Below are 15,816 nucleotides of genomic sequence, written 5' to 3'. Positions count from 1 at the left end.
AATAAGAAACTAACCAAAAAGTAAAGACAAAATGTTTAAGAATGTGATATTTATAGGAACTTTGTATATTTTTGACACATCTCTGAGGATATAGAAGGCCATGTGCATATCCAGGTCTCTGCATTTGCTGATGACTGTAGATATAACCAGAAAAGACCTGAGAAACCCCTGTGGTCTTATCCTTGTCTCACCTTGAAGCTCTGCACAAGTAGGAAAGGAAAGGCTAACATAAAGTTTCACACTCAATGTCTGAGTATTAAAGTTTTGCTCCAACATGCATATAGAGAGCAGAGATAAAGACTTCCTGTTTCCAAGTATGTAAGAAAATCTCTTTCCAATTATTAACTAGCAGACTTTAGTGACTACAAATAAAAATGAATTTGTGTTACAGAATTAACTAAAAAAACACTAAATACCAGCAGCAAACAACAAAAACCAAAAGAGAATGAGGAAAGAGAATTATTCTCTGAGTTGCCACATTATGTTATTAAAAATGTTCAGTTTTCAGAGGCAACTGGGTGACTCAGTCAGTTAAGTATCTGCCTTCAACTCAGGTCATGATCTTAGGGTCCTGGGATCGAGCCCCACATTGGGCTCCCTGCTCAGTGGGTAGCTTGCTTCTCCCTTGCCACCCACTTCTGCTCTCTCCCCCACTTGTGGGTGTGCTTTCTCTCTCTCTCTCAAATAAATAAATAAAATATTTACAAATAAATAAGTAAATAAATAAAATCTTCAGTTTTCAACAGGTTATGGGATGTCAAAAGAAACAAAAAATTATGGCCCACACACAGGAAAAAAATTACCAAGAGGAACTGTCCTTGAGGAAGTCAAAACATTGGATTTGCTAAACCATGACTTTAAATCAACTATTTTAAATATGCTCAGAGAACTAAAGGAAACTGTGATAATGATAATATTAATTAAGAAATAGAAATTATTTTTAAAAAATTATATACAAATTATGGGCTTAAAAAGTACAATAATTGAAATAAAAATTTACTGTAAGGTCTCAATAGTACATTTGACTATACAGAAGAGAGAAACAGCAAATGTGAAGATTGGTCAATGGAGATTATTCAGTATGAGTAACTAAAAGAAAAATAATGAGATTATTCAGTATGAGTAACTAAAAGAAAAAGAAATTGAACAGAGCCTCGGAGACTTGTGATACATCATCAGGAAGGCCAATATATATATGTATGAAAGTCTGAGAAGGAGCAGAGGGGAAGGAGAGAGAGGAAGAGAAAGAAGGAACACTTGAAGAATTAACATTCAAAACTCTCTGAATTTATTGTTGGTTGGTTGGTTAAGCATCAAAATCCTGGTTTTGGCGCAGGTCCTGATCTTTGGGTCATGAGATTGAGCCCTATGTAGGTCTCTGCACTCAGTGCAGTCTGCTTCAGATTCCTTCTCCCTCTGCCCCTCTCACTCATGTGCTCTCTCTCTTCTAAATAAATAAATAAATAAATAAATAAATAAATAAATAAATCTCTGACTTTGATGAAAATATTAATTTACGGAAGCTCAACAATTTTTTTTTCTCAACAATTTTCAAGTGCAATAAACTTAAAAGTACACTTAGTCACTGAAGTCAACAAGTGACTATTTAGAAAGGCAGTAGAACTCTGATCATGCTTCTATAAATCCTTAGTAAGGGATACATTTATGACAAAAGGAAATAAACCTCACAATCAGAGGAGTGGATAGGAATGGAAGAAAATATGGTTTTACTGAGTGCTAATCATATACCAAGCAAAGCCTAACTTTATGCAGCACTTATATAATAGAGTAACAAAAATTATGTGAGATGAGATAATACAAAATTGCTTAGATGAGTTATGAACCTAAAATAATGTTTTGAGAGGTTATGTAACTTTTACATCTTACATTCATTTCTTGAGCATTTTATGCTTTAGACACTGTTCTAAATTTTCTACATACACTCAATAAGTTATTTTATACTCACCACAAACTCCAGAGTTAGATATTATTATTCTCATTTACACTTGACCAAAATAGGCATACAAAGATTTTGCAACATGCTTGAAAGATAAACCTAGTGAGTGGAGAAGCCAGTGTTCAAACCTAGGCAATCTGTTTATACCACTTCTGTTCTTGTGCTCTTAAACATGGCACAAAGCCTTGGAGTTCATTCAAATGCACTCCAAATGTTCTCTTTTGTTTGTTTGGAGTTCATTCAAATGCACTCCAAATGTTCTCTTTTGTTTGTTTGTTTCATATCCCAGTAGAATATTTCCAACATGAGATTCAATGTGAAATCCAGACAGGAGCGCCTTTCTTCTTGGCTAAATATTGTACTTACTGAGATGACAGAAAAAAAATAATAATCTTTTTCCAAGCAACTTAGAATTATTCATGCAGCACATTCATCATCATATTCAACATAACCAATTTGCCTGGCCATTTCTCTTTCAGTGCTTCCTTTCCTGTCTACATTATAGGGTTACATCCATGTAAAAGCTTCTAGGCAATTATCTTGCTCATTTACCTTTCTTTATCATTTCCAAGTGCTACTTGGAACTCACACTGAGACCTTCCCCAAGTGAAGCAGTCTCAGAAGCCGACTCCGAATCTCCTTGGTCCTAGCCCCATAGATGATTGGATTGAGCACAGGAGGCACCAGCACATAGAGGTTCGCCAGAAAGATGTGCACATTCTTGGGAACTCGGTGCTGGCCAAAACGATGGGTGAGGAAGGAGAAGAAGGCAGGAATGTAGAAGACCAGGATGACCCCGAGGTGGGAGCCACAGGTACTCAGAGCCTTGTGCCTGGCATCTTGAGATGGAAGGCGGAAGACAGCATGGAGGATAAAGCCATAGGAAATGGCAATGAGGATGGAATCCAGACCCACAGCTAGCAGGGCCACAGTCAGCCCATAGACAATATTGACAGTGATGTTGCCACAGGCCAGGCGAGCGATGCCCATGTGCTCACAATATGTATGTGCCATGACATGGTGACCACAGTAGGGCAGTCGCCTCAGCAAGAAAATGAATGGGGAGACAACAGCGATACTACGGAGTATGCCAGTAAGGCCAATTCTGCCTATGATACTATGGTTGAGGATGATCATATATCTCAGTGGGTTGCAAATAGCCACATAGCGATCAAAGGCCATGGCCAGAAGAACTGAGGACTCCAGAGCATAGATAGAATGGACACAAAACATCTGGGCCAGGCATCCACCAAAGGAAATTTCTCCAGCATGGAGCCACAAAATTGCTAATGTCTTCGGCACGGTGGTGGAGCTGAGAGCCAAGTCAGTGAGTGAGAGAAGGCACAGGAAGAGGTACATGGGTGCATGAAGAGCACTGTCTGTCACAATGACCAGGATGAGGGCAGCATTCCCAGCCAGTGCTACCAGATACATGGCACAGAAGGGGATGGCAATCCAGGCATGAGCCCACTCCAGCCCTGGGATTCCTGTCAGGAACATGATGGCTGGAAGACTGTCATCACTGAGGTTAGAGGTTGACATTCTGCTTGGTGAGTAAAGGGTTCTATCCAAGAGGTGGTGGAGTCATGGTATGATTGCCCTGTAACATCAGGTCCTTGGTTCATTAATATAAAATGGCCTTTTTGTGAAACAATCTTTTTTTAGACGGAGAAAAACATACATTGTTTGTAACTTGTTCCCAATCTTAGAATACTGTATCATATATAATCCATTTTTTCCATCTATTTTCTATTCTCAAAATTAATGTTTTGATTCCACATTCCAAGCCCCAAGCATACCTAACAGAATCCTTTGTAGGATACCTGGACTCCTAACTTTTAGTCCTAATCTGTCACAAAAATGTTGCAGATTCTTGAGAAAAATATTTTCCCTTCTGGGCAGTCTCCATTTATGAAGCACAATGAATCTGGAATCCAAGTCACAGCTTCTCAACCTATTCACTATATAGCATTAGATAAGTTCTACAATGTTTTTGAGACTCACTTTTCTCATTTATAAGTTGGAAATGACAGCACCCGGCCTCCTTCTCTCACACAATTTTTTGTGGGCAAAAAAAAAAAAAAAAAAAGAGTTAAGTATATGGGATTAAAATGTTTGGACACCAAAAATAACATCTTCCCCATTTGTGCAAGCTCTTTTTCCTGTATCCACATATTGGAATGATATAGAGTGTTATAATTATTCTACCTCTGTTTTACCAGGGGGAAGTCCAAGTTTAGAGAAATAAACTAATGCACTCCAGATCACTAAGTATGTTACTGTCAGATTTGAAATTACATCTTAAGTGTCCCGATTCAAAGTTTGGTGTTTTCACCTTACTTAGCCTCACTTATATGGCCAATACTTGAATTCCTATCTTTTCCTTGCCAGATATCCCAATATCAGTATCTAATGCAATCACTTTACTCATTATCTGGACTTCAAAGAGACAGATACTAGTGAAAGCTGCTCCTATTTTCCAGGGGACTTTCACTGATGGCCCCAGCCACTGGAGGAAAAAAAGGATGGGTGGTGGGGTAGAGAGCTGGAGTCACTATTACCTTCTTCTGTCCTCCCTTTCCAGCCTATTCTTGCCAGTAAAGGAAGATTACCAAAGATTACTGTAAGGAAGCTACTACTTTGTGAGATACTCTGCCACTCTGAAGATACCAGAAAGCCTAGGTACAAATAAGGTTGTTTTTCAGGGAAACAATAGGAAAATGACATTGAACTGGAGCAACACTCTGGGTGGAATGTGGGCATCCTTCCAAATTCATCCCACTCAGCCTTGGCTCTTGGTAGCTATCATGCCTTGGAGACCTAGGCTTTAATAATTGAACTCTGAGTTCTTTCTTTTCACATATTTTTTTCTGTAATATTTCAAAAACATACCTGTTTCCAGTGACATGTGTTCACAGATTGAGCATGCTGAGGCTGGAGCTCTGTGATGGGTGTCACATGTGAATGTGGGGCTGTGCGGGAGAGTATGTGGTAGAGAAACAGTTGGTGCAGGTGATATATGCCTGAATGCAGTGGTTTTTCTTTTTGGGGATGTGAAAGCTGTATTATTGTGCAGTGTGTATGGATGTGATTTGGGGGATGATGGGGGCTGAGTGTGGAATCTGAGTTCAAAAGTCCAATCTGCCCTCAGTTTTGTGAGCTCACTGAGTATCTTCAGCTTAGTTCTGAGTTCCAGCCTTTTCTGATCAAGGGATTTTGTAGGCGAGGTTACTTGTTGACTCTCTCTCTGATGCTTGATTATAAAAACCCAAGGCTATTTTCTCTAGAGATTTGATTCACGGTGCTCATTCTTAGGGAGACAATAAGGAGAGGTTGAAGGAAGAGAAAGAAATGACGAAAGAACATTTTCCATAGGGAATTTTAAGGAAAGTTGAAATAAAATGTAGTAAGTTTTATGTTTCCCTTCTTACTTTCCCTTTCCTTCCCTTTTCTTCTTTTTCTCTGTTTTCACTCTTAATTGTGATACGTCTCTGAATTTCCATGTGTAGTGGTCCATGGTATTTTGTGTACACATGGCATCGTGAATGCCATATATATAAATATGGTGGTAAGAAATGGTGGTGGAGAGGCTTAGGCTCCATTGTCTCATTAGACTTCATAAGTTCAAAAATAAGTTAGTAAGAATTTTAGGAACATGGCAGCAGTATACTAAATCTAACACAGGACTCTTCTGAGCACAGGCATTATGCTACTCTGCAGATTTCACACCCACAGAGCTCATCTTAGGAGTGAAGCCATCAGTTCTCTAGCCAGATGCACTCAGATTCTATGACATTACCCATCTATCGAGACTTGACACCATGGTTTGCATCAAAGCCTTCTGAGTGCCGTACTCTTTTCCTTTATTCATGCTTGTCTTCTCTCTCTTTTTAAAGATGTATTTATTTGAGAGAAAAAAAGAAAGAGAGTGAGCACACACAAGACAGTCAGGGAAGGGCAGAGGGAGAGGGAGAATCTCAAGCAGACCCCATGCTGATCAAGGAGCCCCATATGGAGCTCAATCTCACCACCCCAAGATTATGTCCTGAACTGAAACCAAGAGGTAAGATCTCAATCTACAGAGCCACCTAGGCACACCTTCTCTCATGTAAATACAAACCAGTGGTCTTCAAACTTTTTTGCCTACGTACTTTCCAAAAATTTTTGAAATAGTATATACTTCCTCAAAAATGTTGACATCTAAAAATTGTCATTTAATATTTAAATATTAGAAAAAGATATAACACAGTATAGTATGAATACTGATATTTTTAAGATAAAAATACATCAGCCTTTTAAGTGTATCCTATGGAATGTAAACAGACTTGAAATTTTCTGCCTCTCATTTATTATCCATTTAAAAATAAATGAACAAGGTTTCCATAGCTCTCATAATTTTTTGCTTTTTAGAGAGAGAGTAAGAGTGGGAGGAGGCAGTGGGGCAGAGGGAGAAACAGAGAATCCAAAGCAGACTCTGCTGAACATGGAGCCCATATGGGGCTCAGTCTCAGGACCATGAGATTGTGATCAGAGCTAAAATCAAGAGTTGAACGCTTGAACTTGGCCACAGCAACTTCTTGCAAGATACATCCATAAAGGCAAGAGAAACAAAAGTAAAATGAATTATTGGGACTTCATCAAGATAAGAAGCTTTTGCACAGCATAAGAAACAGTCAACAAAACTAAAAGACAACCTACAGATGGGAGAAGATATTTGCAAATGACCTGTCAGAGAAAGGGCTAGTATCCAAGATCTATAAAGAACTTATTAAACTCAACACCAAAGAAAAAAACAATCCAATCATGAAATGGGCAAAAGACATGAACAGAAACCTCACAGAGGAAGACATAGACATAGCCAACAAGCACATGAGAAAATGCTCTGCATCACTTAACATCAGGGAAATACAAATCAAAACCATAATGAGGTCCCTCACACCAGTAAGAATGGGGAAAATTAACAAGGCAGGAAGCAACAAATGTTGGAGAGGATGTGGATAAAGGGGAACGCTCTTGCACTGTTGGTGGGAATGTGAACTGGTGCAGCCACTCTGGAAAACTGTGTGGAGGTTCCTCAAAGAGTTAAAAATAGACCTGCCCTACGATCCAGCAATGCACTGCTGGGGATTTACCCCAAAGATACAGATGCAGTGAAACACCGGGACACCTACACCCCGATGTTTCTAGCAGCAATGTCCACAATAGCCAACCTGTGGAAGGAGCCTCAGTGTCCATCAAAAGATGAATGGATAAAGAAGATGTGGTTTATGTATACAATGGAATATTCCTCAGCCATTAGAAACGACAAATACCCATCATTTGCTTCAACATGGATAGAACTGGAGGGTATTATGCTGAGTGAAATAAGTCAATCGGAGAAGGACATACGTTATATGGTCTCATTCATTAGGGGAATATAAAAAATAGTGAAAGGGAATAAAGGGGAAAGGAGTGAAAATCCGTGGGAAATATCAGAGAGGGTGACAGAACATGAGAAACTCTTAACTCTGGGAAACGAACAAGGGGTGGTGGAAAGGGAGGTGGGTGGGGGGTGGGGGTGACTGGGTGACGGGCACTGAGGGGGGCACTTGATGGGATGAGCCCTGGGTGTTATGCTATATGTTGGCAAATCGAACTCCAAAAAAAAAAAAGTCATAAATTTAACATTGTTGCTTTGTCTTCCTGAAGTTGGTCCATTCTCCTACATATTAATTTCTGCGCTTAAATATCTTGTGATGATCACTCTTCTTTCAGTGTTTGCAATGAAAATTTGTATGCAAATGAATTCTTTATTTTTTTTAATCATTAGGCTCTGAGTACTAAGATGTTCTACAATAACAATTATTTTAAGTACACATTAATACAAACAATATAAAAAACCTTTAATTTCATAAATTATTGAACATAAGCCTATTTTTAATATAAAGCTTTTAATAGAATTTATGTGGGTTTTCTTATTTTTCCTTCAGTGAATTTATATATTAAAAAATCAATATCGATGATATGAGACAAGGTTCACCCTTAGTTAATTTTTATAAAACTAAGTTCTGGGAACCTTTGTTTTTATACCAATAGCTATGAGTGGAAGGAGTTTGAATACCCTGGCACACTGCCTTCATAGAGATTCAGTAAGTGCTGGAATTAATTTCTGGTGTGAAAAAGGAGATTCTGGTTATAGAAGCTTAAAGGAGAGTGCCCACAGAGCTAGGGCCCAGACTTTCAAGAATGGACCACTGAGAGCTGGAGCTGGTAAATGTGAATTATATGACAAGACTATTTGGAGGTAAGTGTGGGAAAAGAAAAAAACAAAACAAACAGAGTGGAACCAGTTGCTTTTGTCAGAATCAACTGCTGTTGCTAAGGATAAAACAGTTGCTTGAGTGACAATGACAGGAGCAGAAAGCTAACAGGAAAAGTAAATTCCTTCTTCTGACCTCCTGTCTACATCTAATGGCTCCCATTGGCAGAGCTCAACAATATATTCAATTTTAGAACTTCCAGATACTGCCAAAATAATGCAATTTAAAGCCACATGTTATTCTTAAAATAAATATGTGTAACACAAGGAAAGAAAACTCTAGGTGTTATGTGGTGATGTAATTAATAAAGTGGTTTGCCCTGAATCAGTTATTGAAATTACCCCTCTAATTGTTGTTTATAGGAGGGGTAATGCACCAAAAAAGAACAGGAGAATGCATGAAATTGAATTAAATTTTTTTCTCACATGACTGAATTTTTATGGCTAAGTTTATAATCATAATACTAACATAGTTAAAATTAATATCATAAAAACTGATCTCTCTATTTCTCTTTTTTCAAATTTCTTTCTATCAGATATGGTTTTTATGGCAACTTAGGATTTGTTCTTCCATCATCAAGCTCCTTGGTGGTATCTGTCCTGAACCATTCTTGTCACCTAGCTTTTCTGATGTTAGCTCTAAGATGGCTTGATACTCTAGAGAAAAAAAATCACAAATATCCACAGGTTAATACAATGTAAATTTACAGCTTCATACTTTAGCTTTACCAAGCAATTATTTTATTTGACAAAGTTAATTTTCTATGTTATTCCTTTTAACTGCCATTTCAATAAAGTTAATTTTCTATGTCATTCCTCTTAACTGCCATTTCAAATACCTACTGCTCTCTTAGAGCTTGCTGCACTATTTGTACTAAACAGATGTTTAGAATTTAGTGACTTCTTAGATGCAAAGAATGCATGAGAGAAAGGATGATAGTGTGGAATGATAGTTAGGTTTCTGGCTTAGCTATCAAATTCATGCTATGCACTGAGAAGAGGAATCTATGGAGAAAAAAATTTATATTCATATTTTGGGCATTTTGATTTTAAAATTCCCATGACACAGTCAAATAAACATGCCAGGTAGTCATTTGGAAAAGAAATAAATTAGAGCAGAATATACAGATTATTTGATTAATGTGTTTCAAAGATAGCGAAAATCTGGTTGGTTTTCCATGGTCATTCAGAGAGAGTATATAGAGTCAAAACTGAAGCTAGCTTAGAAAAGAACGATGGGTAGTGTTAATAGGAGACAACAGAGGGAGAGCCATTTGTAAAGGAAACTGATATGAGGATCAAGATATGAGGAGGACCTAGAAAGAGTGCCATCATTGGTCCAAGAAAGGAGAAAAAAAAATCAAGAAAGAAGTAAAGTCAATTGTATCTGTCTCTGGACTGAGAGTCTATTGTATTTAGTAGTGTTGAGGTCAGTGGTGACTTTCCAAGCATAGTTTTGCAGTGTGACATTAATAAAATATAGTCCATTATGTACTTAATGAAGAACAAGAATGAAGAGACAATGAGAAGAGGTGGTGGCCCCTGAGCATGTCCATTAGTAGGTCACAGTGTATCCACTTTCCCTAAACTGTAGAAGGTTGCACTTCCCCTTATAAGATTTGAGGACTAGAAGGAATTAGATGTTCCAGGTTAAAAGTTAATAGGTCATGAGAAGTAGATAGAATACCTAAAGAATTATACATACCTCTGTCATTATTTAGCTTTTAAAATAAGGGAGAACTGTCTGTTTTGAAGAAATTAAGCAGGAAGATTTGGTTTTTAAAAATCACTCTGTTGATAGAGGGACGGAATGACTGGGTGGTGGCAGATTTTTGTGCAGGGGCCAATAAGTAGTCTCTTAGTAATTCAGATGTTGAAGGTCTACTTTAAGGCAGATATGGTATTGATGATATGCCAAAACAATTTGAAGGAATGTTACAAGATGCGACAACTAATTGGACAACATAGTTTAGGTAAAATAATTAATGATGCCTAGAAATGTTCAGGCCACAGCTGATAATGTCAGTGCCCTTAATAAGGAAGCAGGACTAGAAAATAGTGGGCCTTTGCCTATCGTTCCTAGTGAAATCAGAAAACTCTTTTTGGTTCTTATTGTCCACGCCTGAGCTTTCTCCAAAATTCTGCTACTGACTGGAAACAGTACCTCAGATTCCCATGCTGTCTGCTCTCTCTATTACAAATCTAGATTAATTGAGACAGGATGGTACTGATGTAAGGGGTAAACATATAGGCTAATGGAAAAGAATTAACATTTCACAAGTAAACTCATATATATATGTAAACTCATATATATATTATAATATATATGATCAGTGGATTTTTAACAGTGGTACTAAGACTGTTTAATGGGTAATAATAATATTTTCAACAAATGTTGTTAGGATAATTGGATATCCACATGAAAGAGGCAGAAGTTGGATCCTCCTCTCAACCTGTATACAAAAAATTAACTCAAAATAGATTTAAAAATATAAAGGGTAAAGCGTAAAACTATAACACCATTAGAGGAAAACTATTAGTGTATTAGACACTGGTTGTTTTGGTATAATACCAAAAGCACAAGCAGCCAAAGAAAAATAGATAAATTGGACTTAATAAAACACAAACTTTCTGTGCTAAAGACAGTGTCATAAAACTGTAAAGACAACCCACAAAATGGAAGAAGATATTTGCAATCATATATCTGACAATAGCTTCCTGTCCAAAATATATAAAGATCTCTTACAGCTCAACAACCAAAAGTCAAATGAACCAATTTAAAAATGGGAAAATGATTTGAATAGACATTTCTGCAGAAACAGACATACAAAGAGGCATTAAGCACATGAAAACACATTCAGCTTCATCAGTCATTTGGGAAATGCAAACCAAGACCACTATGAGATAACATTGCACACATATTAGGAAAACAAAACAAGATTTAAAAAAAAAAAACAGAAAATAAGAAATGTTAGCAAAGATGTGGAGTAATCAGAATCCTCAAACATTGCTGGTGAAATGTAAATTGATGAAGCCACTTTGGAAAACCATTTGGCTTTTCTTCAAGCAGTTGAACATAAAGCTACCAGATGACTGGGTAATTTTACTTTTGGGTAGTAAATACTCTAAAGAACTGAGGACGTATTTTCACATAAAAGCTTATACAATTAACATTCAAAGAAGCATTATTTGTAGCCCCAAAATTAGAATAATCCAAATACCCATCAAATAACTAATAGACAAAATGTGGTCTGTGTATACAATGGAAAATTATATCAGAAATGAAGCACTGATACATAACGAACCTTGAAAACATGCTAAGTGAAAAAAGCCAAACGCAATCAGCAGCACATTTTATTACATTTAGTTGAAGTGTTCGAAATAGTTAAGCCCAAAACAACAGAAAGTGGACGAGCTGTTGCCAGGAGGCTAGGGTAAATGAGAAGGGGGAGTCACTGCTAGTAGTAATGAAACTTCTTTTTAGAGTGATGAAAATGTTCTGTGCTTAGATATTTGTGATGACTGCACAACTTTGCAAATACACTAAAGATCACTGACTTGTACACTTAAAAACTGAATTTTATGGAGTGTGAATTATATGGTAATGGCAAAATTGTAAAAAGGAAATTATAGAATCACATCATCTTTGAAACTTAAAAGTTCCACTGCCTGGGATGCAGCTGCTTTTGCAACACCATAGATGTGACACCATACATAAAGGAGATGTAAGCCCTGGGTTTGATTAGGGGTACTGAGGAAGGGGTCAGGTTTGTCTCCCAGATATTCATTGGTGGCCTTATGGGAAGGCCAGATGTTTACAGTCATAGGATGAGAGAGAACAGTTTTAATTTATTTTATCCTTTTTCTTCTTCTGTTTTCTCTAGTTATTTTTGAGGTAGATTGCACAGAGAAAGGCAAAGACAAGACAACCAAATATGAAAGAAAGGATAAGGGGCAGGGGGGAGATTAAAATGGTAGTGATTAACAGGTAGATGATGCATGTTCCAGGGTCATTGCTAGATGAAAAATTCTACTAAGTTTTCTGAAAATGTTAAGTTAATAAAGGAACAGTCTATGTTTGGATGCAGCCCTGCCACTCAGTGGTATTGTAAGTTTGGACCTAATTTATCTCGTTGGGCACTCATTTTTCTCATCTGTAAAATGGAAAGTGGACATTATTTCTTAAGATTTTATTTATTCTTTCATAAGAGTCACAAAGAGAGGCAGAGATATAGGCAAAGGGAGGAGCAGGTTCCTCATGGGGAGCCTTGATGCAGGACTCAATCCCAGGACCCTGGGATCAAGGCAGCCTGAGCTGAAGGAAGATGCTCAACCAGTGAGCCACCCAGGTGCTCCTGGATATTTCTTTCTAAATGTGGCTATTAGAATAGAAATAGACAAATCTAATAAAGTTCTTGATGGAGTGTAAGGACCGTTGCAAACACCCAGTATCACTGATGATGATTATTGGATTTCTATCACCTATGACCCAAGCCAGCCATGCATTCTGGCTTCCAAAGTCCCCTAAGAAGAGAGCCCTGGAGTGGGGACTTGGTGTGGAAAAAAGAAATCTTGGGGCTGAAGATCAGGATGAATGAGCTATATTCTTAGCATACCATTTACTAACACTGGGCTCCCTGGCGCTCACACCCTTTATCTACTAGAGCTACCTTAGAATGCCCTTAAGAGGATCTCAGAAGCCATGAAGACACGGTGTCGGGGCAGGTAAGCCCTGCTCAGCTGGGAGGAGAGGAGCTATTCCCTTGGCTTTGGCAAGCAGATCTGAATCAACCATGGGAACAGACAGTAAGGAGTGTCCACCGGGATCCAACCATGAATAATCTATTCCCAGCAGGGCTTGGCGGGAGGATAATTAATGGCTTACCATAGCCACTTTACTGCTCAGAGCCTGACAAGCAGCTCCCATGAAATGTGGTATGTATAGGGTCTTTGGCAGCCTTGGCCTAGCTTGGGGAAAACACAGCCCATCCTTGTGGAGCATTTGGCATATGATGTTCTCAATATTCTCAAGAAGTGTTCTTGGCCTTATTTGTCTTCTTTCTTCCTCTCCATGTATAATGTTCTAATTACTATCTTCCTAAAGTTCATTCTCTGGTCTGGAATTCCCTTTCCCCTCCCTTGACTCTCCTATTTCCATAGTATTTCCTCTATATTCTTTATCTCCTTATCTCTATCTCTTTCCTGCTCTCTATCTCTTCCCTGCCTTTCCATTCTTCTCTCTTTGTCTCTTTATCATGTCTCTCTTCATCTTCTGGTCCACCTTCTGCTTTGCATGAACACAGAAAATAAGGAACAGAGTAGGACATTCAATTGAACTCTAACATCTCTAAGTAGGACAGGAAGGATATACTGAAACTGACCTTCTGCAGCACCAGGCTTTTACAATTAAGACAATTTTAGACTTCCTTAGAGTGGAACATGTGACGTGATGGAATGAAATCTAGTGGTGAGTGCTCAAGAAGAGACTGACTCATGTATCTCTAATCTGATTGTTCATTGATGTATTGCTGGCTTTATGGCAGAGAGAAAGAAAGTCCCCTTAGCCAAAGGGACATAAAATAATAAGTTACTCAGTGGTGAGTAATTCCATTCAAGTATTAGGAACTAGCCATGAGAAGTAGAGGGCCTCTAATGCCTAAATTCCAAAGCTAATAGGTATAGCCCCCTATCAGAGAGTATGCAAAGGGTTTTGGGCATTATGAAATATTCCTAAATGTAGCTCCCTCCCCAAATGGTTGATTCTGAAATTCCACAGCGCAAGGAATGGCAAATGCATAGATTACTCATTTATCACCCCTCCTCACAACCTCATCTGGGCTGGTGTAAGGCAGTTTTTCTAATTGTCTACTCCTATTGAACTTTAACACACTCTGAGTTGAAAAACAAGGGTCTGTTATGGAAATAAAAAATGTTATTCCTTAACAACACAAAGAAAAAAAATAAGGTAATGCATAGAATGTTTTCAGTGTTATAATTTTTCTCTCAATAATTCTCAAACTTTTGCAAGTTACTTCTGCTTGTCCATACCACAATCTATTCTGTGGTAACAAATGTTTAAAAATACATATTTAAGTTTATTATGAATATACTCAATAACTTTTGTGCTTTTGGAAAGCACAATATAATATTTATCTTCCATCTAAACATGCTTTTAAAATAATAACAATAATGTCAGTGCTTCTATAATGCTTACAGTGGGCAGGACCTGTTCCAAGTCCAAGTTCTCGCTGTGTTGTCCTCTCTTTGTTTCTCTCTTTCTATCTTACGTATGCATGTCTCCATACCCATAGAGCAGTTCTCTTTTATCCCTGTCTTAAAAGTAAAGAAACAGGGAATAGAGTTTAAGAAATTTATCTAAAAAAAAAATGGACAAACATTATATGGTCTCATTCATTTGGGGAATATAAAAAATAGTGAAAGGGAATAAAGGGGAAAGGAGAAAAAATAAGTGGGAAATATCAGAAAAGGAGACAGAACATGAAAGACTCCTAACTCTGGGAAACGAACTAGGGGTGGTGGAAGGGGAGGTGGGCGGGGGGTGGAGGTGACAGGGTGACGAGCACTGAGGTGGGCACTTGACAGGATGAGCACTGAGTGTTATTCTATATGCTGGCAAATTGAACACCAATAAAAAAATAAATTTATTAAAAAAAAATCTTCAGCCCTCACAGACCTTGTAAGTCAGGGCTTCTTCAGCAGAGGAGACCCAGGCTTGTGCAGTGGGAAAGCATCAGAATTCAGAACTTGAATTTAACTCAGCTCTTTGTCTGATCCAGGGCAAATTGCTTAACTTCTGCTTTTCTGTAAAATGGGAAAAATTATACCACATACTACATAAGATTGTTGTGAAAATTAAGTGGGACAATTATGTAAAGAAATTTATTTTTTTTTATTTTTTTTTTTTTTATTGGTGTTCAATTTACTAACATACAGAATAACACCCAGTGCCCGTCACCCATTCACTCCCACCCCCCGCCCTCCTCCCCTTCCACCACCCCTAGTTCATTTCCCAGAGTTAGCAGTCTTTATGTTCTGTCTCCCTTTCTGATATTTACTCAATGCCTGGCTCATAATATATAAATATGTTGTATCCTTAAAAAAATAAATAAAATAAAAATAAAAATAAATAAAAAATAAAAAAATAAAAAATAATAATAATAAAAAATAAATTTATCTAATGTCACTGGAGTTCAAACCCAGGATTTTCTGGTGCCATGCTCTTTACTAGTATTTTCCAATGCCTCCTGAGACATTTTGATTTTCCCGGGGTCCCGCATGGACTATCCCAGCTGAATTGTGGGCTGTAGACCATGTACAGACCTCAGGGTAGAAATTGGATTAGGGAAATCTAGTTCAAGCCACATAACTGCCTCCCAAGAAAACCTGGTCTAATTCTCATCCTCCCAGTGTATTTTAGCAAGAACATCCATGTGTAATAACAATTTATAAACTTTTGTGTTCCTTTTCCTCCCTAGGAACAACGGTAGTCTTAGACACAAGTTGTAATTTCTCCAAAAAAAGGGGCTGTCCCCAACTTCTC

General features: G+C 37.8%; 1 protein-coding gene across 1 annotated transcript; it reads right to left on the bottom strand.

Annotated features, from left to right (window-relative positions):
* Nucleotides 1-1,291: 1,291 nt before the first annotated feature.
* LOC144295363 (olfactory receptor 52D1-like) lies at nucleotides 1,292-3,499 on the bottom strand. Its single transcript, XM_077867751.1, has 2 exons — nucleotides 2,510-3,499; nucleotides 1,292-1,447 (listed from the first exon to the last, which is right to left on the bottom strand). Exon 1 carries the CDS (start codon nucleotides 3,497-3,499, stop codon nucleotides 2,543-2,545), a length of 957 nt encoding a protein of 318 aa, XP_077723877.1. The 3' UTR covers nucleotides 1,292-1,447; nucleotides 2,510-2,542.
* Between the last annotated feature and the right edge of the window lie 12,317 nt (nucleotides 3,500-15,816).

This window comes from Canis aureus, chromosome 23, assembly GCF_053574225.1.
Source record: "Canis aureus isolate CA01 chromosome 23, VMU_Caureus_v.1.0, whole genome shotgun sequence".
Lineage (NCBI taxonomy): Eukaryota > Metazoa > Chordata > Mammalia > Carnivora > Canidae > Canis > Canis aureus.
Note: the sequence above shows the minus strand (reverse complement) of the source record. Positions and strands in the feature narration are given on the sequence as shown.

Coding starts and splice junctions, on each gene's coding strand:
- LOC144295363 (XM_077867751.1), bottom strand. CDS start 3,499: ATGTCAACCTCTAACCTCAGTGATGACAGTCTTCCAGCCATCATGTTC.